At 43.9% G+C, this 26,048-nt stretch overlaps 1 protein-coding gene across 1 annotated transcript; it reads right to left on the bottom strand.

The window, feature by feature from the left end:
- jak3 (Janus kinase 3 (a protein tyrosine kinase, leukocyte)) lies at nucleotides 1-24,110 on the bottom strand (the record flags this gene model as incomplete). Its single annotated transcript, XM_080530313.1, has 23 exons — nucleotides 23,912-24,110; nucleotides 23,204-23,321; nucleotides 22,510-22,627; nucleotides 21,669-21,814; nucleotides 20,807-21,125; nucleotides 19,357-19,479; nucleotides 18,922-19,079; nucleotides 16,876-16,987; nucleotides 15,930-16,110; nucleotides 15,357-15,481; nucleotides 14,231-14,362; nucleotides 13,301-13,388; nucleotides 12,477-12,601; nucleotides 12,006-12,144; nucleotides 10,770-10,921; nucleotides 9,364-9,514; nucleotides 7,733-7,857; nucleotides 6,904-7,093; nucleotides 3,895-4,019; nucleotides 3,380-3,552; nucleotides 2,890-3,007; nucleotides 1,238-1,351; nucleotides 1-123 (listed from the first exon to the last, which is right to left on the bottom strand). The coding sequence occupies exons 1-23, from the start codon at nucleotides 24,105-24,107 to the stop codon at nucleotides 1-3; spliced, it is 3,351 nt and encodes a 1,116-aa protein (XP_080386439.1). The 5' UTR covers nucleotides 24,108-24,110.
- Nucleotides 24,111-26,048: the final 1,938 nt, after the last annotated feature.

Genomic DNA, 26,048 nt, shown 5'->3' with positions numbered 1-26,048 from the left:
TCAGCATCCGGAAGCTTCTCTGTCTTCTTGTACGATGCAGGTCTCGATCTGATCCCCCAGAGCAGAGAAGGTCGGTCGCTCCTCACAGCTGTACGCCCAGCACTTCATCATCAAGCTATAAACCTGTTATAACACCACGCACAGTCATGAAACATAACACAATAAACCTGTTATAACACCACGCACAGTCATGAAACATAACACAATAAACCTGTTATAACACAACGTACAGTCATAAAACATAACACAATAAACCTGTTATAACACCACGCACAGTCATGAAACATAACACAATAAACCTGTTATAACACCATGCACAGTCATGAAACATAACACAATAAACCTGTTATAACACCACGCACAGTCATGAAACATAACACAATAAACCTGTTATAACACCATGCACAGTCATGAAACATAACACAATAAACCTGTTATAACACCATGCACAGTCATAAAACATAACACAATAAACCTGTTATAACACAACGTACAGTCATGAAACATAACACAATAAACCTGTTATAACACAACGTACAGTCATAAAACATAACACAATAAACCTGTTATAACACAACGTACAGTCATAAAACATAACACAATAAACCTGTAATAACACAACGTACAGTCATGAAACATAACACAATAAACCTGTTATAACACAACGTACAGTCATAAAACATAACACAATAAACCTGTTATAACACAACGTACAGTCATAAAACATAACACAATAAACCTGTAATAACACAACGTACAGTCATGAAACATAACACAATAAACCTGTTATAACACAACGTACAGTCATAAAACATAACACAATAAACCTGTTATAACACAACGTACAGTCATAAAACATAACACAATAAACCTGTAATAACACAACGTACAGTCATGAAACATAACACAATAAACTTGTTATAACACCATGCACAGTCATAAAACATAACACAATAAACCTGTTATAACACAACGTACAGTCATAAAACATAACATAATAAACCTGTTATAACACAACATAGCCATGAAACATAACATAATAAACCTGTTATAACACCATGCACAGTCATAAAACGTCAAAAAGTCTCATACCAGAAATGGAGAGTAGCAACAGTGAGACAAATAAAAAGTCCAAATGTCACTACAGACCTATCATGTCAGTGGTGTGTTACCTTGTGAGGACAGTGTGTGTGTGTGTGTGTGTGTGTGTGTGTGGGGGGGGGGGGGTGTGTGTTACCTTGTGGGGGCAGTGTGGGGGGGCGGGGAGCCTCCAGTTGTCCTTGAGGATGTTGACCAGCAGCATGGGGATGGAGGCACCCTGGATGTCATTCCCAATCTCTTGCATACAGAGCTGTAATGGTGGAGACATACACACACAGCTGTAATGGTGGAGACACGGACGGGAAAAGAAACATATTTGGCCTTTTTTTGTACCTGTCAATCTCTACTGTCTCTATCCTCCTCTCTCTCTCACCCATCCTTCCTGTCAATCTCTACTGTCTCTATCCTCCTCTCTCTCTCTCTCTCACCCATCCTTCCTGTCAATCTCTACTGTCTCTATCCTCCTCTCTCTCTCTCTCTCTCACCCATCCTTCCTGTCAATCTCTACTGTCTCTATACTCCTCTCTCTCTCTCACCCATCCTGCCTGTCAATCTCTACTGTCTCTATCCTCCTCTCTCTCTCACCCATCCTTCCTGTCAATCTCTACTGTCTCTATCCTCCTCTCTCTCTCTCTCACCCATCCTTCCTGTCAATCTCTACTGTCTCTATCCTCCTCTCTCTCTCACCCATCCTTCCTGTCAATCTCTACTGTCTCTATCCTCCTTTCTCTCTCTCTCTCTCTCTCACCCATCCTGCCTGTCAATCTCTACTGTCTCTATCCTCTCTCTCTCTCTCACCCATCCTTCCTGTCAATCTCTACTGTCTCTATCCTCCTATTAATTGACAGTTGTGCAAAAATGATTCCAAGGCAGATGTTAAGATTTTACTTAATTTATCTTAAATATTGTACTTTATACTATAAAGCAATGGTAGACGAATAAAGAACAGACAGGTGGCTTAACCATCAAATAGGCCAAATGGGGGGCGCTTAGGTGGCGTAGCGGGTTAAGCGTCGACCATAACCATAACCATAACCATAACCGCAGGGTCCCCGGTTCGATTCCGGCCGGGGACATATCTTGCATGTCCTCCCTCCTCTCTCTCTCACCCATCCTTCCTGTCATAATCTATACTGTACTGTCAATAAAAATGGAAAATATGAGTGGGACTGCCCCACTCAGAAAAAAATAACAAAAATAAATAAAATAAATAGGCCAAATGGAAAAACATATACGTATATATTTTTTTTTTCTTTTATTGTATTAACTCTCCAGAAATTATTAATATGATCAAATATTTGGCTAGGCCTATTATATATCGTTTTCTACATTAAACGAATAATCTCTCAACCCCCCCCAACTCCAAATCGGTTGAGGATCACTTCTCTAAAGGGCTTTATTAGTTGAGTTATGACAGCTCAATATAAACCTCTCCTCGGGGACCCCCAGCCGCTCCACATGTTTGATCTGTTCCACCACCAGCACACCTGGTTCAACTAATCAAGTACAAAGCAATTATGATTTGAATCAGGTGTGCTGGTGGTGGAACAGATCAAATATTATGTGGAGAGGCTGGGGGTCCCCGAGGAGAGGCTGGGGGTCCCCGAGGAGAGGTTTGAAAACCACGGCTACAGAGAGCTCGTATTGATACATTTGACATTTTAACCATTTAGCAGACCCCTTTTATCGAAAAGCGACTTACAATTAGAGATTACAGGGACAGTCTCCCTGGAGTGCCTTGCTCAAGGGCCCACCGGCACCACACCCTGACCTGGGTCGGCTACTCACCCTCTTTGGGTTCAGGCTCTGGTCGCAGTAGCAGAAGAGCTCGTGGAGGACGACTCCGAAACTCCAGACGTCTGACTTATGGGAGAACTTGGACTCGTCGATGGATTCTGGAGCGTACCTGAATATGGGGGGGGCAGGTAGACTCAAGGTTAAAGCAGCCGGCCAGCAATCGGAAAAAGTCGTCGGTTCGATCCCCACCTCAGGAGGGAGCTGGATGTGAGCTATCGATTGGAGGGTTGCTGGCATCATATCTAAGGTATCCTATTCCTACCACCACTGCCGTTGTGCCCTTGGGCAAGGCACTTAGCTTTGCTAGGCATCTCTGGTTGAAAACGCTGGTCTTTAACTGCTAGGCCAGGCAGAGCATTTCTACCTTATACTGTACACTATATAGAGAAGCACCAGGACGTTGTCTCTGAAGGTGTAAAACAAAGAAGATATATATAAATGACAAAGTATAAATCAGTTAGAAGTATTCCGTGTTAGTTACCAGAAGATGGGGCTCTTCCCCGGGTGTGTGACCCGGTAGTACTCCTTGTCAAACGGGATGATCTTGGTCAGGCCGAAGTCGGCGATCTTAACCAACGTCTCGCTCGCCACTAGAATGTTCCTCGCCGCCAGGTCCCGGTGGACGTACCGCATGTTCTGCAGGTACTCCAATCCCTGAGTGTAAGGAAGCACCACCACAAGTAAGGTTCAGAACGTTCTAGAATGTTCAGAAGTTTCTAGAATGTTCAGAACATTCTAGAATGTTCAGAATGTTGTTCTAGAATGTTCAGAATGTTGTTCTAGAATGTTCAGAAGTTTCTAGAATGTTCAGAAGGTTCCAGAACAGTCAGAGCATTCTAGAATGTTCTGAAGGTTCTAGAATGTTCAGAATGTTGTTCTAGAATGTTCAGAAGGTTCTAGAACGGTCAGAGCGTTCTAGAATGCAGAGAGATGACGCTACATGACTCATTTGAACCAGGACAACGTCGGGGATAAAGACCTTTGGCGGTTACTTACTTTGCAGATCTGAGAGGCGAACAGTAACATCCTCCTGGTGGTGATGACCTGCCGGTTCTTGTCCAGGTAGCCAATCAGGCTGCCGTGGGGGAGGTACTCCATCACCAGGCTCACGCTGAGGCGGCCTATCAGGAGGGAGGAACACACACACGCACACATGCATACACGCACACACACGTGCACGCACACATGCACATGCACACACACACACACACACACACACACACACACACACACACCCTTCATTTCATGTGGTATTATCTGCTGAGCGTGACCATCAAGGGCAGACAGTCGTCAGAGAGATAAGCATGCCTGGGTGTTTGTTACCGTATCCAATAACAGTTATTATACAACAGTTAGTTCCGACTAGACTTTTAGCTATATGTATCACTCCGCCGCACAGGTGTTCTATTAAATGACCCTTAATTAAACTACATTAACGGTCGTTATCTATCGGATTATCTATCAGTGTGTTTGTTTCAAACAAAGAGGGATATATTTCCAAATATAACATTTGAGTCGCACAATAAATGGAAACGTACAGATAAACGTACACGATACAAAGTAGCTAGCCTGCGGATGTTTGTGTTCAGGTTACTAGGCAACAACAGGCCAGTTGAAATTCAGTTGCGGAACTATTTTTTGTTGGCGGAGCCAAAATCATAATCTGTTGTCGCTTATTACTGTTAACTAACAAAAGGCGCTGTAGAACTGTTGTATAAAAGCAATATCACACTCGAGGTTGTGCTGTTATACGACCTCGCGTTCGGTCTGCGGCCTCGTACCTACGACCGGATCACAGCCGTGGCGTGCCCATATTCCCCCTGGCCCGGCGAGCATAGATTACTTTTTCTTGAGATGACTGATGGATAGATGATTCACTTACTTAGACAAATGTGTTGCAAGTCTCTGTGGATAAAGGCGTCTGCTACACGCTAATGTTGGTTCAGTAAATAGATAAAAGATCTCAATCTCGTGTGTTAAATCTCTAATTACGTTGACAGGCGTCCTCCACACCCTGAACTAACTGCTACAGTCATACGGCAGGACACTGAGAGTGTGAAAGGAGGTGGCTGTTGAACATACACACATCTCCACGCGGGGTATACTTTCACTGATACCCACTGTAATACCCTATACTGTCCCACCATGCACTGCTCTGTCCATATACTCATGTCTTTTGTACTATTTTCACTGGTTAGATGCCGAACTGTGTTTCGTTGTCTTGTACTTGTTACTCTGTTAATAATAATAATAATAATAATAATAATAATAATAATAATAATAATGGTAAATGGACTGCACTTATATTATATATCGCCTGTATCCAAAGCGCTTTACAACGGCCTCTCATTCACCCATTCACACACACATTCACACACCAATGGCGGCAAGCTGCCATGCAAGGCGTCGGCCGGCCCGCTCATTGGGAGCAATTTGGGGTTCAGTGTCTTGCCCAAGGACACTTCGACATGCGGCCAGTCGGGGGTCGAATCGCCGATGTGCCAACCTTGCGATCATTAGACGGCGGCTCTACCTCCTGCGCCACAGCCGCCCCATAATAATGACATGTCATACTGAATTAATGACAATACAATTGATTCTAATCTAATCTAAAGATTGGTTCTGTTACCACAGCAACAAAGACAGTTGTGGACTTGTTATATAATATAACGATACCAGTCAGAAGTTTGGACACATTTTCCCAGACTGGTATTGTAGCGCCCTAACGAACACATCATTAAGCAATGACGCGTGTGTGTGTGTGTATGTCTGAGACCACAATTCAGACACAGGACACAGATCAAAAGCGACTTACAATCGATACATTTGACTAAGCAAGTGAATCATCAATCCACCAGCCGTAGCAGGAAGAGTAATCCAGCTCAGGCCCGGGGCCATTGGCAGTCTCCGTGATAGAAGGGAAAACTGTATGTGATCTTACCCATGTTGTAACAGACCTGTATGTGATCTTACCCATGTTGTAACAGACCTGTATGTGATCTTACCCATGTTGTAACAGACCTGTATGTGATCTTACCCATGTTGTAACAGACCTGTATGTGATCTTACTCATGTTGTAACACCTGTATGTGATCTTACCCATGTTGTAACAGACCTGTATGTGATCTTACTCATGTTGTAACAGACCTGTATGTGATCTTACCCATGTTGTAACAGACCTGTATGTGATCTTACCCATGTTGTAACAGACCTGTATGTGATCTTACTCATGTTGTAACACCTGTATGTGATCTTACCCATGTTGTAACAGACCTGTATGTGATCTTACTCATGTTGTAACAGACCTGTATGTGATCTTACCCATGTTGTAACAGACCTGTATGTGATCTTACCCATGTTGTAACAGACCTGTATGTGATCTTACCCATGTTGTAACACCTGTATGTGATCTTACCCATGTTGTAACACCTGTATGTGATCGTACCCATGCTGTAGCAGACCTGTATGTGTGTATCAGATCGTACCCATGCTGTAGCAGACCTGTATGTGTGTATCAGATCTTACCCATGCTGTAGCAGACCTGTATGTGTGTATCAGATCTTGCCCATGCTGTAACAGACCTGTATGTGTGTATCAGATCGTACCCATGCTGTAGCAGACCTGTATGTGTGTATCAGATCGTACCCATGCTGTAACAGACCTGTATGTGTGTATCAGATCTTACCCATGCTGTAGCAGACCTGTATGTGTGTATCAGATCGTACCCATGCTGTAGCAGACCTGTATGTGTGTATCAGATCTTACCCATGTTGTCGCAGACCTGTATGTGTGTATCAGATCGTACCCATGCTATAGCAGACCTGTATGTGTGTATCAGATCTTACCCATGCTGTAGCAGACCTGTATGTGTGTATCAGATCGTACCCATGCTATAGCAGACCTGTATGTGTGTATCAGATCTTACCCATGCTGTAACAGACCTGTATGTGTGTATCAGATCTTACCCATGTTGTAACAGACCTGTATGTGTGTATCAGATCGTACCCATGCTGTAGCAGACCCCCCGGTATCTGACGATGTGATCACAGTGCAGGGAGCTGAGTGTGAGGATCTCTCTCTGCAGGTCCTCCACGCTGGTCTGGTTGTTGGGCTGCAGCTTCTTCACGGCCACCAGCTGGCCTGTGTTGTCTCCCAGGGGGTCGTAGCGGCTCAGCTCAACACTGCCAAAGTTACCCTGCAAAGAATCATTTATTATTGTATAATATGACTTATTATTATTTATTTCTTTACTATTATTATTATTAGTAGTAGTAGTATTATTATTATTACCATTATTATTATTATCATTATCATTATCATTATGATTATGATTATGATTATATTGTCATTATTGTTGTTGTCATTATTAAATTATTAGTATTACTATTATTAATAATAATAATATGAATAATAATAATATTAATACATAATAATAATGATAATAATGATAATGATAATAATAATAATAATAATAATAACAATAATAATATTAAATATTACAAATATTTGAATTGATCATTTTGTGGTTCAGTGTTACCATGTATGAACACTGCCCTCTGCTGGTGGCTTGTATTCACACACGTGTTGGTCTGGGTCAACAGTTAACATGTTTACCTTCTCAGATGTGTTGGTGTGGGTCAACAGTTAACCATGTTTACCTTCTCAGATGTGTTGGTGTGGGTCAACAGTTAACCATGTTTACCTTCTCAGATGTGTTGGTGTGGGTCAACAGTTAACCATGTTTACCTTCTCAGATGTGTTGTTCTGGGTCAACAGTTAACCATGTTTACCTTCTCAGATGTGTTGGTGTGGGTCAACAGTTAACCATGTTTACCTTCCCCAGCTGGCTGATGTAGCGCAGGTGTCTCTCCTCGAACACGGCCTGGTCGTGCTGCTGGGCGAGGGCCCTCCAGACGTCTCTGTGTGGGGGGGGCTCCGCCGCGTGCAGGATCACATAGTCTGGAGCACAGACAGGAAGTCCTTCAGATGCTACGTAACACACAGTTCTAGTAACTTACAGAAATGTCGTGACGTTAGAATTATAAGGTACTATCTCCATTTTTGTCAAAATTTTGTTTTTTTACATAATCTGATCCATTAGGTGTTTATTAATGCCTGTGTGGTGTTATTTTTAAAATGTTGACATTTTTGAGTTAGTAATTAATCAAATACAAAGGTTCCATCTCACAAAACATAATGGAATGTAAACACTTGGACGCTCAATATCTCTGAACTGCCCTAAACGGAGATAGAACCTTCTCATTCTAAACGGAGATAGAACCTTATCATTCTAAACGGAGATAGAACCTTATCATTCTAAACGGAGATAGAACCTTATCATTCTAAACGGAGATAGAACCTTATCATTCTAAACGGAGATAGAACCTTATCATTCTAAACGGAGATAGAACCTTATCATTCTAAACGGAGATAGAACCTTATCATTCTAAGCGGAGATAGAACCTTATCATTCTAAACGGAGATAGAACCTTATCATTCTAAACGGAGATAGAACCTTATCATTCTAAACGGAGATAGAACCTTATCATTCTAAACGGAGATAGAACCTTATCATTCTAAACGGAGATAGAACCTTATCATTCTAAGCTCACGATGTGGTAACATGTTGCCTGATCTACTGCTATGTCTGAGGCCTCCTCATCTACACACCCTCCACTTAACTCAGATGTATTATTATACCAACACAACGAAGGCATGGAAGCTGACAGGTTTTGAAACAGGAGAAAAAGAAAAAAAAGTCGCATTGTGGTCTGATTGTGTTTTGATAATAATAATAATAAGAATAACTTCCTGCAAACGTTGCAGCTCAAAGTGCTCCAATCATTATATAATCATCATTTAATTATTTTGTCATTTAAAGGCAATATTAAAAAGATTTTTAGTCTTGACTTGAACATAACATGTGCTGAGGTTGCATCCCTAATGTAAACTGGCAGTGAGACACAATCTGGGAGCATAAAATGAGAATGCAGCCTCACTAAATCTCTTCTTTTGTACATGTGGTACACAGAGAAAACCACATGTATCAGTGATGGCACGGTGGTCTGGGCTAGCGAGTGGCGGCGTTACCTGACGTTATCAGACTGACACACACACACACACACACACACACACACACACACATACCCACCCACCCACACACACACACACACAGACACACACACCCACACACACACCCACCCACCCACACACACACACACACACACACACACACACACACACACACACACACATAACAACACACACATACCCACCCACACACACACACACACGGTGGTCTGGGCTAGTGAGCGGCGGCGTTACCTGAGGTTATCAGAATGACACACACACACACACACACACACACATACCCACCCACCCCCACACACACACACACACACACATAACAACACACACATACCCACCCACACGCACGGTGGTCTGGGCTAGCGAGCGGCGGCGTACCTGAGGTTATCAGACTGTTGAGCTGGCGGATGATGCTCCTGCAGGAGGGCCTGTTGGCAGGCTGGTAGTTCATACACCGGCTGATCAGCTCTGCCAGCTCCGTCCACTGGGAGGGGGGCAGCTGCTGGTAGGCCTCATAGAACTGCAGCTTCTAGTGGAGGAAACACAGAGGTTAAACACTTAACCAGCCATGAGCCTTTATAACACCTTTATAACACCTTTATAACACCTTTATAACACATAGACCTATAACCTAACACACCTGACCCTAACCCTAACCTTATTCATCACTTTGAGTCCCTCAGTTTAACACTAGAACAGCCATGAGAGTCATTTGACCCTGTGAGGAAAAATAAACATGTTATATCTTTGCACTCGATACAATTTCAGGACCCTCCTTTCATGACTTGTCCTAGATATGTGCGTTCTACCACCCAGTATCCTTACATTTTGTACATCACATCAGGATAAGCTAGTATGAAGCTATTTTGCTGTTTTTCTGTGTAGGAAGAAGCAGGCTAATTTACAAATGGCCAACTAGTGGTCGTTGTGTGTAAATAGCAGCTTAGCATTGTAAAGATATCTCTTTTAGTAGGTAAAAAAGGCAAGGCTGTTCTAGTGTTAAAGTTGTTAGGGGCTTACTGGCATAACACGCATGCCAGAGTATTAATTTGACAGCCTGTTTGGTTGAAAACAGACGTTAGAAATTAATAAAGAACGGATTAATTACAGCTTATTTCTCAGGGTGTTCACCAACAGGCCTGATGCCGTTAGCATTGGAAACGTAAGCTGTGTGTTAGAGTGAACTAAAGTCCCAGATTTCTCTGTCTTTGAAGGAAAGTGCTGTACAGTGGCTTTTACGTTTGACAAATAACCATCTTTGGCTCTGAATGGCAGTGAGACAATATCACTTGTGTTGTTTGTGCTGTTGGTTGTAGGAGTTTACCTTACACTTACATTTAAATGTTTGTGTACGCCTTTATAATAATAATAATACATTTTATTTGTAATGCACTTTACATAAAGAAATCTCAAAGTGCTACAGATTAAAAACAAGAAGTAGAAAATATAAAACAATAAACATTTTCAATAATAAAAAATTGGTTTTTATCCTATTTGTCCAAGTAAGTGAATCATCTGTCCATCAGTCATCGCAAGAAAAGTAATGCTGCCATACAGACAAAAAAGGAAGCGAATTGGCATTTTTTTGGTTCCAGCTTGATTAATTTCTTAACTGATTTCCTTGCAGGATCTCATTTTTAAGACCTAGCACCTCATTTTTAGACGGAATAACTGAAATTTGAGACCTTTTTAGGCCTTATGAGTTGGTTTGCTCGGCAGTCACAATGCTAGAAGAAGAAGCAGGAATTACGTTGTTTTAAAAACACAACAAAACAGTCCGCTACCTTCTGGAGGTCCCAGCCTTGTAGCGGCGCCTTGCCACCGTTGAAGATCTCCCACAAGGTGGCGCCAAAGCTCCACTTATCACAGTCCAGCTCGCGGCTGTCCAGGGCTTTGAGCACCTCAGGGGCGACCCAGGGGATTCTGTCCAGCACCACTACACACACACACACACACACACACACACACACACACACACACACGCATGCACGCGCACACACACACACACACACACACACACATACGAACACACACACGCACACACACGCGCACACATACACACACACACACACACACACACACACACACATACCAACACACACACACACGCACGCGCACACACACACACACACACACAAACACACACCGAGCACACAGACACACGCATTCACGCACACACACACACACACATACCAACACACACACACACACACGCGCACACACACACGCACACATACCAACACACACATACCCACCCACACACACACACACACACACAGACACACACACACACACCCACCCACCCACACACACACACACAAAATCACATTATTCCCATCTGCACAGAGCCACACAGGTACACATACTGGCCCCATGTTGGTACCCAGACCTCCCTCAGGACAGAATCTGTATTTACAGGAAACTGATGTTAAGTTGAGTTACTGTATCTGATGTGCGGATCTCAAGTTATGATTCTGGCCTCAGGGCACAAGGTACCATACCTAACCCTAACCCATACCTATTAAAACTGAAGGGACTTTGCTCTTAACGGCAACATTTAATAGGCCCATTTATATTAGGCAATGTACCGACTGACTCCTATGAAACTTGTGTTGTTAAAGTTTCCGTATCGCTCCATAACCATGACGACCACGACACGCAGCATGACACTCAGCATGACACTCAGCATGACAAGGCAGTTGTGGGAGTTGAATGAACTGGATCAGAGCAGGACAACCAACCAGCGGCAAGCTACCATGCAAGGCGCCGGCCGGCCCGCTCACTGGGAGCAATTTGGGGTTCAGTGTCTTGCCCAAGGACACTCCGACACGTGGCCAGCCGGGGCTCAAACCGCCGATCTGCCAACCTTGCGATCATTAGACGGCGACTCTACCTCCTGAGACACAGCCGCCCCATTGTGATTAGTTTATTAACCACAATAATAATCTAATTTCTATTTCAACTGCGCTGAACCTCTCATAGAAATCTGTTGGGCGATCAGTAGTTGACTTTGACTTTACCATCGATGCCCAGCATGGCCATGTTGATGCCGGGGTCGCTGAGCTTGATGAAGGGAGAGCTGCCCTGGGACACAGCGCCCTCTCTGGCCAGGAGCAGGTTCCTGGCGCACAGGTTTCCATGGAAGATGTTCTTCTCTTCCTGTGTGATGAAGGAGCAGAGAGTGTTTCAGTAACCCTGAATGGAATCACTTCTGGTGACAGGGGGAACAAGTCGTAACTAACTAGGCAGTCGTAGTGGGGAGGATTACTCACTGAATCCATTGCATTGCAATATTTTGGCTTGACTAGCGAGTGTGTGGTTGATTGTTTTTTTCAACAACATTGAAATGGATTTAGATTTTTTTCAGAATAAAAGTCAGTTTCAAAGACATTTTGGTCGGTTCCCCCCTTTCACCAGCTACCGTCACATATCAGGTTTACGAGAGGTGAAATCAGGTGGAAGTTTAGATGCTGAGATTAGATTCATCTCACCAGGAAGTTGAGGGCAGAGGCCAACTGTTTGGCTACGTCCAGTTTCCAGCTGACCGACACCGACTTCTCTCTCTGGAGGTACAGGTCAAGAGCCCCGCACTTGACGAACTCCTGCACCATCACATCTGCCGGGCACACGCACCAGTCAGCCAATCAGAGTAGCAGGATTGTTGCATTTGTTTTGAGAGCAACCCCCTTAATGGAATGTCGATTCAGCATTGCACACGAGCCATAGAGGATGAAGTGTACTTGGAAACGCAGGTTTCAACTCCTGTGTCTCACATTTGTCTTGCTTGCGTCACAAAGGGATCATGTATGGAAGCAATTGACCATGAGAGGAAGGGGGTTGTGGACTCATTTACCACTGGTACAGGGTTGTGGCACAAGGCGAAGCCGAGTAGGAAAACCCTGTACAGTGGTAAATGAGTCCACAACCCCCGCCCTCGAATGGTCAATTGCTTTTCTACAACAGCCACCACATAATATAAAAAATAAATACACAGTTGTAACATTAAATTCATGTATTTACAATCATTAATCGTTTCAGAATACATATATCCTTCCGCCACAGAATAGTCCCATAAACCAGATCAACCATTGCATTGTAGGTCAGCACAGGTGTTCTTAATCAGATTGATTGGGAGGCGCATTGATACTGGAAATGCGGTCTGAACTGTGGGTTGTTGGGGTATTTACCACTGTTGCTAGCCAATCAGAATCCAGTATCCAAACATGCTGTTGTAGAAGGTTGAATCTTCCCCCCACCCCCCGCCCTCCCCCCAAATAAGAAATAAATCGTAATAGTTGGAGAGCTGGTCACCTACTTTTAGACCTGTGAACGCTGATCCCGTAGACGAGCAGAAGGTGTTTGTGGGAAATCTGACTCATCAAACTGGCAGCTTCAAAGAATGACTTGGAGGTGCAAAAACAAAAAGACAGTTCGGTCAGCGTACTGTAGTGGTAGTCGCAGGGTCCCTGGTTTGATTCCCGCCATCAACATATCCTGCATGTCATCCCTCCTCTCTCTCTCTCTCTCTCACCCATCCTTCCTGTCAATCTCTACTGTCTCTATCCTCCTCTCTCTCTCTCTCACCCATCCTTCCTGTCAATCTCTACTGTCTCTATCCTCCTCTCTCTCTCTCACCCATCCTTCCTGTCAATCTCTACTGTCTCTATCCTCCTCTCTCTCTCTCTCTCACCCATCCTTCCGGTCAATCTCTACTGTCTCTATCCTCCTCTCTCTCTCTCACCCATCCTTCCTGTCAATCTCTACTGTCTCTATCCTCCTCTCTCTCTCTCTCTCTCTCTCTCTCTCTCTCTCTCTCTCTCTCTCTCTCTCTCTCTCTCGCTCTCACCCATCCTTCCGGTCAATCTCTACTGTCTCTATCCTCCTCTCTCTCTCTCTCTCTCACCCATCCTTCCTGTCAATCTCTACTGTCTCTATCCTCCTCTCTCTCTCTCTCTCTCTCACCCATCCTTCCTGTCAGTCTCTACTGTCTCTATCCTCCTCTCTCTCTCTCACCCATCCTTCCTGTCAATCTCTACTGTCTCTATCCTCCTCTCTCTCTCTCTCTCTCTCACCCATCCTTCCTGTCAATCTCTACTGTCTCTATCCTCCTCTCTCTGTCACCCATCCTTCTTGTCAGTCTCTACTATCTCTATCCTCTAAACATACAAAAATACAAATAATTCATCACTCTCTCTGATCTATAAAAGTACATGTCGTAAAATGTTGCCAGAAAGACCGACTGTACCTCGAAACAGTCTTTGCGGTTAGCATCCAGCTCCTTCAGGAGGACGTCTGTCACGTGTGTCTCCCCGTCCCGGACGTCTGTCTTTCTGCCTTTGAAGATCCGTGTGAAGGACCCCTGACCCAGGCTCTCCCCCTGGTAGAGAACATGCCGGCATACAGTAAACCCTTAACTTTAAGATTATCTGAACAAGTCGTCTACTAAAGGGATTTCCTTTTCATTTTCCACTTCAACGTCTTAAGCCCAATGCACACGGCGTGCTTGGAGAATCGAATGTTGTCCTGCGACAATATCGCATCGCACGTCAATGCACACGGCGTGCGATATTGTCGCAGGACAACATTCGATTCTCCATTCACACCCACTCACTTCGGTGGTCTGAATGGAGAATCGAATGTTGCCATGCGACAAAATCGCACGCAGAGTGCACTGGGCTATAGAGAAGGAAAATGGTAAATGGACTGCACTTATAATAATAATAATAATAATAATAATACTACATTAGACTTATATAGCGCTTTTCTAGACACTCAAAGACGCTTTACAAACTCAGTTTGAAACTGAAAAGATCGAGTAGTAATAATAAAAAGAAACAAAAGGTATTGGGGCCTAATTAAGGTAGTGCCTAATTATAGCGCCTTATTCCAAAACCGCTTTCCAACGGCCTCTCATTCACCCGTTCACACACACATTCACACACCGATGGCGGCAAGCTACCATGCAAGGCGCTGGCCCGCTCACTGGGAGCAATTTGAGGTTCAGTGTGTAAGGCCTCCACACCAATACGTTTTTTTGATAAACGTTTTCCGTATATAAAGATATTACCGTCCACACCAGCATGTTTATAAAAATGTCTGTATCCACATGCATACGCATGAACGCAATATATGCATATGCATGTACAAACGCAATGCAAACGTTGTCATCTTGTCCACACGGCGAATATACAGCGTTTTTAAAAATCTTCACTCTGGCTGGAGTTTTTCAAAATGTTCGTTTTCAGGGGGCAAAAACTTGTTTGCGTGTGGACGAACCCCCCAAAACGAATATGAAAATCCAAGTTTATCAAAAAAACGTATTGGTGTGGACAAGGCCTAAGAAGGAAGCATCTGGTTCATGATGAACGTACCCAGGTCAGATCCTCGTATTTGATCATGTGGAACTGGATGTGGCTGGGCTTGTTCCTCTGCAGGGTGGGGGTCCCGCGGGTCTCCACAGAGATGCTGCTACGCATGATGATCATGTTAGTGAGCTCTGCAGACACAACAAGAAACATAAGATGTGTTTCTGTGACGATTCATCATTCAAACAAGATGTTTTGGAGCAATGAAGCTGATGTCTCTTTGTAACATCAATGTGGAAACCCTTTAATTACATTACATTTTAATGAATTCAATTAAACACTTTCCATTAAGGCTGGGAATAAGCGTAATATCTATGGTAGTTAGCAGTTATTTCCATGGTTACCAGTGACAAAAAAGACAATCACCTTGTTACCACAAGGTAAGGTGGAGTGTAACATCATTTCTACATAATAATTTTTGCATGAAAGATGCTTTCCCTCCCGTTTTAAATGTTGTTCTTGAGTTATTTGAAACCCATAATCCACCATACAAAAACCATTGCCACTTGATAGAATAGTAGTCTATGGTTAATTGTTGACGTTTGTTGCTAATACAACAACCTAATAGCTGGACCGTACCTTTGGCCCTAGGAGGACAGCATGTCCCCAGCGTGACAGGAACCTCGGCCAAGAGAAGCATGTTGAGTTGATAGAACCCAGTCAGCTCTCTAAGGCTGAGGAAGGACTTGTGGACCCCAGGGAGACAATACTGGTCGTTCTTCGTAACCAGACAGTCTTTATAATCCAATCCAAGAGAAGTCTGGAATATCAAAAGTCATTAGAGATAGTTTCAATTAATAAAAGCATCCGTCCATCCATCCACCCATCCATCTATCCGTCCATCCGTCCATCCATCCATCCATCCATCCATCCATCCATCCATCCATCCATCCACCCATCCATCCATCCATCCATCCATCCATCCATCCACCCATCCATCTACCCATCCATCCATCCATCCATCCACCCATCCATCCATCCATCCATCCATCCGTCCGTCCATCCGTCCATCCACCCTCCCACCCATCCATCCATCCCTCCCTCCCTCCCTCCCTCCCTCCATCCATCCATCCACCCATCCAACACCTAGAACTGGCTTTGGCTGCAGCGACATACATCATTTGTTTGATTCAGCTCCAGTCTGTTTTATTTGTTATTTTTTAGCTTGAACATTTTCGAATCAGTCTAAATGACTCCAATAAGACAGTAAGAGTCATTACCTTAACACAATAAGAGTCAGTACCTTAACACAATAAGAGTCAGTACCTTAACACAATGAGAGTCAGTACCTTAACACAATAAGAGTCAGCACCTTAACACAATAAGAGTCAGTACCTTAACACAATGAGAGTCATCAGTACCTTAACACAATGAGAGTCAGTACCTTAACACAATGAGAGTCAGTACCTTAACACAATGAGAGTCATCAGTACCTTAACACAATGAGAGTCAGTACCTTAACACAATGAGAGTCAGTACCTTAACACAATGAGAGTCAGTACCGTAACACAATGAGAGTCAGTACCTTAACACAGACGGTGAGGAAGAACCTGTCGTAGTCTTTGGGGCTGTGTCGGAGCAGGAACATGCCGCTTTTAGCCCCAGTCCTTTTCAGCTTGTGAACCGCGAACTCTGACCTGATCAACACAGAAGACAGTAAGTAAGTAAAGCTTTATTTATATAGCACCTTTCATACAAGAAATGCAGCTCAAAGTGCTTTACAACAGGAATAAGAACATAAAGTGAATATAAAAACATATATACAAACATATACAAGCATAGAATGAATATAAAAGCAGGGGAAAACAGTCAAAAGAAAAGGTAAAGATAAAATACAATAAAGATACGTTTAAAAAAGTGAGACAATGTACAACCTCTGCTCGTTAATCTAACTCTCCATGTCCCTTTCATCTCCCTACCTTACACAGTCTTTCTGTACATCTCCCTACCTTACACAGTCTTTCTGTACATCTCCCTACCTTACACAGTCTCTCTGTACATCTCCCTACCTGACACAGTCTTTCTGTTCATCTCCCTACCTTACACAGTCTTTCTGTACATCTCCCTACCTTACACAGTCTTTCTGTACATCTCCCTACCTTACACAGTCTTTCTGTACATCTCCCTACCTTACACAGTCTTTCTGTACATCTCCCTACCTTACACAGTCTTTCTGTTCATCTCCCTACCTTACACAGTCTTTCTGTACATCTCCCTACCTTACACAGTCTTTCTGTTCATCTCCCTACCTTACACAGTCTTTCTGTACATCTCCCTACCTTACACAGTCTTTCTGTTCATCTCCCTACCTTACACAGTCTTTCTGTACATCTCCCTGCCTTACACAGTCTTTCTGTACATCTCCCTACCTTACACAGTCTTTCTGTTCATCTCCCTACCTTACACAGTCTTTCTGTACATCTCCCTGCCTTACACAGTCTTTCTGTACATCTCCCTACCTTACACAGTCTCTCTGTTCATCTCCCTACCTTACACAGTCTCTCTGTTCATCTCCCTACCTTACACAGTCTTTCTGTTCATCTCCCTACCTTACACAGTCTTTCTGTACATCTCCCTACCTTACACAGTCTTTCTGTACTTCTGCAGGTTTTGGAAGTGAAAAGAAGAAACTCTCCATCATTGGGAATGTGGATGAAGGAACTCTCGGAGAAAGGTCTGGAAAGACTAACTTCCATTGGCTAAAGGAAAGACTAACTTCCATTGGCTAAAGGAAAGACTAACTTACATTGGCTAAAGGAAAGACTAACTTACATTGGCTAAAGGAAAGACTAACTTCCATTGGCTAAAGGAAAGACTAACTTCCATTGGCTAAAAGAAAGACTAACTTACATTGGCTAAAGGAAAGACTAACTTACATTGGCTAAAAGAAAGACTAACTTACATTGGCTAAAGGAAAGACTAACTCACATTGGCTAAAGGAAAGACTAACTTCCATTGCTAAATGCTAAAATAAATGCTAATTGGACTCCCCACACCCAACCTCACTAAAGCACTAAACAACAGGGCCCATCTCACGCATCGCAACCACAATAGAACAGGACATCACCCCCCCCACTCAATCTGCACCTCGCCCCACTGCCATCCGGGCGTAGGTACAGAACGCTAAGGTGCAAAAGGGCTCGCTTTGGCAAAAGCCTGATCCCCGCAGCCATTGTTGCCTTTAATAATGGACTGCACTGAGTGTGTGCACTGTACTGTGTAGTACTGTCTGTTGTTTACATCTACAAATATATCTGTTTGTAGAACTGGCTTTGATATAAAAAGGATTGGGATTGGCTCATGACTGGCTCATGATTGGCCCATGACTGGCTCATGATTGGCCCATGACTGGCTCATGATTGGCCCATGACTGGCTCATGATTGGCCCATGACTGGCTCATGATTGGCCCATGACTGGCTCATGATTGGCCCATGATTGGCTCATGATTGGCCCATGACTGGCTCATGATTGGCCCATGATTGGCTCATGATTGGCCCATGACTGGCTCATGATTGGCCCATGATTGGCCCATGATTGGCTCATGATTGGCCCATGACTGAAAGGACGTACGTGATTGGACCATGACAGCGGTTTTCAATATCTTCCAGCAGACTGGGAGGCGCGACGTCCTCACAGAAGTAGTGGCTGGCGTCTGTGGTCAGCCTGAAGTAGCCGTCCACCAGAGACACAAACGACAGCGCTTCACTCAGAGTTTCAAACTTTGCCTCCTACACAGAAACAAAGACAAATAGTGATGTGAATAGCAGATTTGATCAGCTTCACATGAAAAGCATTTGGTGCTGGACTGCAAAATATTTGTTTGGGGGGGAATTAAATGTTGCCTAATTGAGTCAACAACAGCAGTAATTAAGCATGAAATAAATGCAAATTAAACGTGGAATAAGATGACATGTTTTCAACGACCACAGGACCCCAGGAAGACTAGCTAATGTCATGGCGTTAGCTAATGGGGATCCTAATAAACAAACAAACAAACGAACGAACCAGGTATGTGTCGTCTTGCAGGGTGATGGTGACGATCCTGCTGTCCTGAGGCACCTGCTCGTGACACGCCCTCTTTATGCTGATGTCAATGATCTCCTGGAAGTCACAGAACGTCTGCCACTCCTAGGAAGACGAGTATGAATGAGGAAGACGAGTATGAATGAGGATGAATGAGTATGAATGAGGAAGAAGAGTATGAATGAGGAAGAAGAGTATGAATGAGTATGAATGAGGAAGAGGAGTATGAATGAGGAAGATGAGTATGAATGAGTATGAATGAGGAAGAGGAGTATGAATGAGGAAGATGAGTATGAATGAGGAAGAGGAGTATGAATGAGGAAGAAGAGTATGAATGAGGAAGATGAGTATGAATGAGGAAGATGAGTATGAATGAGGATGAATGAGTATGAATGAGGAAGAAGAGTATGAATGAGGAAGATGAGTATGAATGAGTATGAATGAGGAAGAGGAGTATGAATGAGGAAGATGAGTATGAATGAGTATGAATGAGGAAGAGGAGTATGAATGAGGAAGATGAGTATGAATGAAGAAGAGGAGTATTAATGAGGAAGATGAGTATGAATGAGGAAGAGGAGTATGAATGAGGAAGATGAGTATGAATGAGTATGAATGAGGAAGAGGAGTATGAATGAGGAAGATGAGTATGAATGAAGAAGAGGAGTATTAATGAGGAAGATGAGTATGAATGAGGAAGAGGAGTATGAATGAGGAAGATGAGTATGAATGAGGAAGATGAGTATGAATGTAGGATGATCACCAGTAAATCCTCTCTGAGGTTAAGTTAATTTCAGGGGTAGTTTACAAAAATGTCAAGAGATTTCTGACCCATCAAAGTTGGAAGTCAAGATTTAGTTTGTTTACTGACAATTTAGTAAGTTGCGTGAAATATACCTAGTGTGCCTACCTTGTGTGTCAGATGGCATCGAACCGTTATGCGTGTTGCTACTGGCTTGTTTGCGTGCAAGAAATACTATGAAGCCTCACATACACTTCAACATCTTCAAAAACATCTATAGGATAGGGCACTATCCAAACAGCGCCTTCCCTCCCTATAATGGAGGGATTAGCAGAAGCGTACTGTTCTAAAAAGCCTGCTTAGACTCCCTTTGGGAGTCCAGGGACACTAGAGGGGTCGCCACGTCTCACGTCTGTTCAAGAGCATCTCTGTTTCTGAGGTTTGTGCTGCAGCTAGTTTGGCTTCCACTCACACTTTCATGAGATTCTATCTCCTGGATTTCACTGCACTCTTTTTTAGCTGATGTTGAGTAAGCGTTGAGTTATGCAGGTCGCTTTTTCTGTAGGTTAGTGCCGATTCATTAGTTTTTGGATAGTTCAGACAAGGAAGAAGGAAGTCCCCCTAAAATGTTAGACTGTCAGTATGTAGTCATCATAACCCCAGAGTAGCCTCCTAGAAGCTTCTGTTTCTTACCTGGACCTCAGCAGGACATTGACCACCGCTGGTCTGTACGCCCCACTCCCCAGACACCTGAAGAAGGCTGACCGCAGGCTCTTTCTGCTGGGTCTGTGAACCTGAACCAGGGCGGTTCACCTGGAAGACCTCCGCACCGTGGGAGGGCTCCACCTCCGCCAGGTCCATCAGGTACTTCAGCTTCAGGTTGCGGTCGTCCACAGAGCAGTCGCCCAGCTTCTTCAGGACCTGCTTGAGAGTGCTGCGGATCCGGTAGCGATCCAGACGACTCCGGTTCTGGATGTCATGGCGATGAGTCTCGGGAAGGCATGACTTGTAGCTGATGGGACATGAAGCATTTTTTTCTCCGTTGGTCTCACAAACACCAAAAGCTGGATCGACCGTTGATTTACTGAACGCATCCAAATGAGGAACCAAGAGAGACATATACAGTATATACATACAGTACCACTCAAAAGTTTGGACACACTTCCCCATTCAATTGAATCATTGAATAACTGTATAAGGAGTGGTTTTCCGGGAAACCGGGTAAGTAAATAGATTTGATTTCTTGGCCAAATTCAGAATCTTTATTTAAAATTAGGGGCGGCTGTGTCTCAGGAGGTAGAGCCGCTGTCTAATGATCACAAGGTCGGCAGAACGGCGGTTCGAGCCCCGGCTGGCCACATGTCGAAGTGTCCTTGGGCAAGACACTCAACCCCAAATTGCTCCCAGTGAGCGGGTTGGCCGGCGCCTTGCATGGCAGCTTGCCAGCATTGGTGTGTGAATGTGTGTGTGAACGGGTGAATGAGAGGCCGTTGTAAAGCGCTTTGGATAAAAGTGCTGTGATGTCTCATTAAAAAGTGCAGTCCATTTAAATTACCTGACCGTCTTGCAGACCTCCCTGGCGCTCTGGTTGCGCTCCTTGGCCTGCTGCCACAGGTCCAACACGGCCAGACAGAGACACTCCTCCTGGGCGCTGAGGGGGGGCGACACCCTCGCATCACCAGACACAAAGTCACTGCGCGACTGCAAGTTACAATAAATGGAGATTACACACCATACCAAATAGGTTTTAAATAATTTATACAACAGTTAGTTCAGACTAAGTAATTTGATTGGACAAGAGGCATTCTATGAGTGCTGATATACAGTATAACAGCACTGGGACTTTTAACTATATGTATCACTCCACCGCACAGGTGTTCTATTAAATGACCGTTAATTAGACTACATTGTTTGTGTTCAGGTTACTAGGCAACAGTCCATTTGAAGTTCAGTTGCGGAACTATTTTTTGTTTATTTTTATGATTAAATAAACAAACAAATCATAATCTGTTGTCGCTTATTACTGTTAACTAATAAATGGCGCTGTAGAACTGTTGTATAAAAGCAATGGCCTCGTACCTACGACCGAATCACAGCCGTGCTGATATTCAGTATAACAGAACTCCCTCTCGTGTGATATTGCTTAATTGATGCGCAACACACCCTTCCATTGTTGAGATTGTAGAGATAGCATTAAAGCTAATCATTCACCACAGATGACTCCTAGCCTATGCAGCATTAGAAAGATGCTATAGACGACATGAGTCACCTGTGGTGAATGATTACCTTGAATGCGATTTTACAATGTCAGAATGTTGGTCACGATATGTGACACTTTATCCTACAGGCGATACATCTGAATGTAATGTTCTGGGTGTGGAGGTGTATGCTTATACCTGAGCAAAGAGATAATCGATGACACAGTAGTCAAGTACTGGACTGATTCGGCCTCTTGTCAGACTATAGCGATATGATGTTTTTGACCCCTGCCCAAACCAGTTGGCAAAGAAAAACCTTCGAAACAAATTGGAAAAATGAGAAGAGTCTGTTGGAATTAAGAAGATCCCTATGTTCATAAAATACCATGTATATATACACATACTTACATACGTTACATACATACAACATAATGAGACCTAATTATAGTAAAATATAACGTTCAAATGGGACATCAAGGTAGGTTTCCTCTACGTTGGTCTTGGCACCTGTGTAACACCTGTGATGACATATTACTGTCTCACGCACCTGTAACACCTGTGATTACATATTACTGTCTCACACACCTGTGATGTCTCATTACTGTCTCACACACCTGTGTAACACCTGTGATGTCTCATTACTGTCTCACACACACCTGTGTAACACCTGTGATGTCTCATTACTGTCTCACTCACCTGTGTAACACCTGTGATGACTCATTACTGTCTCACTCACCTGTGTAACACCTGTGATGTCTCATTACTGTCTCACACACCTGTGTAACACCTGTGATGTCTCATTACTGTCTCACACACCTGTGTAACACCTGTGATGTCTCACTACTGTCTCACACACCTGTGTAACACCTGTGATGTCTCATAACTGTCTCACCTGACGCGGTAGTGGACGCTGATGTTCTCCTCGGCGTTGAAGACGTGCGTCTGGGGGAACCAGCGGGAGAGATCATCAGACGCCAAAGAAAATAGGCTGTGGTACACCGGCAGAATCCCTACGGAGAGGAGAGGAGAGGAGAGGAGAGGAGAGGAGAGGAGAGGGGAGGGGAGGGGAGGAGAGAGGAGGAAAGGAAAGGAAAGAGGAGAGGGGAGGAGAGGAGAGGAGAGGAGAGGAGAGGAGAGGAGAGGAGAGGAGAGGAGAGGAGAGGAGAGGAGAGGAGAGGAGAGGAGAGGAGAGGAGAGGAGAGGAGAGGAGAGGAGAGGAGAGGAGAGGAGAGGAGAGGAGAGGAGAGGAGAGGAGAGGAGAGGAGAGGAGAGGAGAGGAGAGGAGAGGAGAGGAGGGGAGAGGAGAGGAGAGGAGAGGAGGGGAGAGGAGAGGAGAGGAGAGGAGAGGAGAGGAGAGGAGGGGAGAGGAGAGGAGAGGAGAGGAGAGGAGGGGAGAGGAGAGGAGAGGAGAGGAGAGGAGAGGAAAGGAAAGGAAAGGAAAGGAAAGGAAAGGGGAGAGGAGAGGAGCGGAAGGAAGGAAGTAAGGAAAGGAAGGGAAAGGAAAAAGATGAACATTGCTGTAAGAAATAGATCCAATTCCTTATCGGTCGGCTGATATATGTCGGGGGGATAATCGATCCCTGTCCCTATCTAATCTTACCACACTTCTTGGCTGCGTGGACACAGACCCTCTCTGCAGAGATGCAGCCAGAGGAGATGGTGAAGGTGCTTCCCTGCTTGGTCTCAGGCAGGAAGTAGAGGTGGACCTGTAGCCCAGAGGCAGAGCCTCCAGACCTCTGGCTGGTACCTCTCTCTCTGTCCACCAGGGGCGCCGTCTCCTCCTCAGAGACGTCCATGGGCAACACCTCACCTGTAAGGGAATTGTCCATTATGGTAAATGGACTGTACTTTATTTTTATTTATTTAAGCAATATCACACGAGAGGAAGTGTGTTATACTGAATATCAGCACGGCTGTGATTCGGTCATAGGTACGAGGCCGCAGGCAGCACGACCTCGAGTGCGATATTGCTTTTATACAACAGTTCTACAGCGCCATTTATTAGTTAACAGTAATAAGCGACAACAGATTATGATTTGTTTGTTTATTTAATCATAAAAATAAACAAAAAATAGTTACGCAACTGAACTTCAAATGGACTGTTGCCTAGTAACCTGAACACAAACATGTAGTCTAATTAACGGTCATTTAGTAGAACACCTGTGCGGCGGAGTGATACATATAGTTAAAAGTCCCAGTGCTGTTATACTGGATATCGTAACTCATGGAATGCCTCTTGTCCAATCAAATTACTTGGTCGGAACTAACTGTTGTATAATTGTATATAGCGCCTTTTTTGCTGCTCCAAAGCGCTTTACAACGGCCTCTCATTCACCCATTCACACACACATTCACACACCAATGGCGGCCAAGCTAACAAACAAACAAATCATAATCTGTTGTCGCTTATTACTGTTAACTAATAAATGGCGCTGTAGGCCTGCGGCCTCGTACCTACGACCGAATCACAGCCGTGCTCATATTCAGTATAACAGCACGACCTCAAGTGTGATATTGCTTAAATATACACGCTTTAAAAATCTGACTTAATGTCGTTTATCACTACCAAACTTGGCAAACAGATGTATAACCCTCTCAAGACTGATGCAGTCATATTCTGATCACAAGGACGTAGCTCTCTCTCTCTCTCTCTCTCTCTCTCTCTCTCTCTCTGTCTCTCTCTATCAGGTTCTGATCCATCACAAGGACGTATGTATATCTCTTGATCTGTTTTACTTTACATTTTACATGTAGACATTTTGTCCTTAGATCATGTATATCAAATTTCATGTAGATCTGCAAAGCGGCTTTGGAGGAGAAGATGTTTAAAGTCATAGGACATAGTTCCTACATATGTGCTATGTATGTAGCTACGGATTGTTAAAATAGCTTTACGTAGTAAAGTTTTTTGTAGTATACAATACAGATACAGTTGGGAATTCGAAAAGCCAGGCCACTGTGGGGGAAAACTCCAATCCAACTGGTGGATCGCCACTTTGAAGGGGACGTATCCAACACACAAGTTACATTCGGGACTTGTAGGCTTATTGGTGGTTTAAAACACCACACAGCAACTTCTTTTTCTTCTTCTTCTTTTCAGTTTGTTTTGAAGTGAGATGTACAGGTGTTTGTTTTTTTCAGTGACTCTCTGTGGGTCTCCATGACAACGGCGTTGCGTTTCCCACCACAGAGGCCTCGGCAAGGCTCAGGGCTCTCAGAGGAACTACCCTTCCTGCTTTGCTGCTAGTTCAATACCCTAACCAGTGTTTCTATTGACGTTCTTTTGTTATCTGGGGGGTAAAAGCACTCGAGACATTTACATACATTACATTTACATGTTTGGCATTCAGCAGACGCCTTTATCCAAAGTGACTTACAACAAATACATTTGTCTAAGTAGGCTAAGTGAATCATCTATCCATCAGTCATAGCAGTAATCTATGCTAGGGCCAGGGGCCATTGGCAGTCATAATGCTAGCAGAAAGAGGAATTAATACTCTGACGCACTGCGTAATAATAAATAGCTAAGAAACTTTAAGGCTTATGAGGTCAGATCTTATAAGAAGAGGATGATGTCACCATCCTGTTCGTCTGCCATATCGACATACATACAGATACATACAGATACATACAGTATCATTGACCTCAGCGGGGAATCTTTCTGATATATTGACAGTAAGTCCGTTGATTCAGATCAGGATTACGATATGCCTGATGTCATTCAGAACTAGGGGTTT

Source organism: Nansenia antarctica (assembly GCF_963989245.1).
Source record: "Nansenia antarctica genome assembly, chromosome: 1".
In the NCBI taxonomy this organism is placed as follows: domain Eukaryota; kingdom Metazoa; phylum Chordata; class Actinopteri; order Argentiniformes; family Microstomatidae; genus Nansenia; species Nansenia antarctica.
The sequence above is the reverse complement of the archived record's forward strand: the minus strand, read 5'-3'. Positions and strand labels throughout refer to the sequence as shown.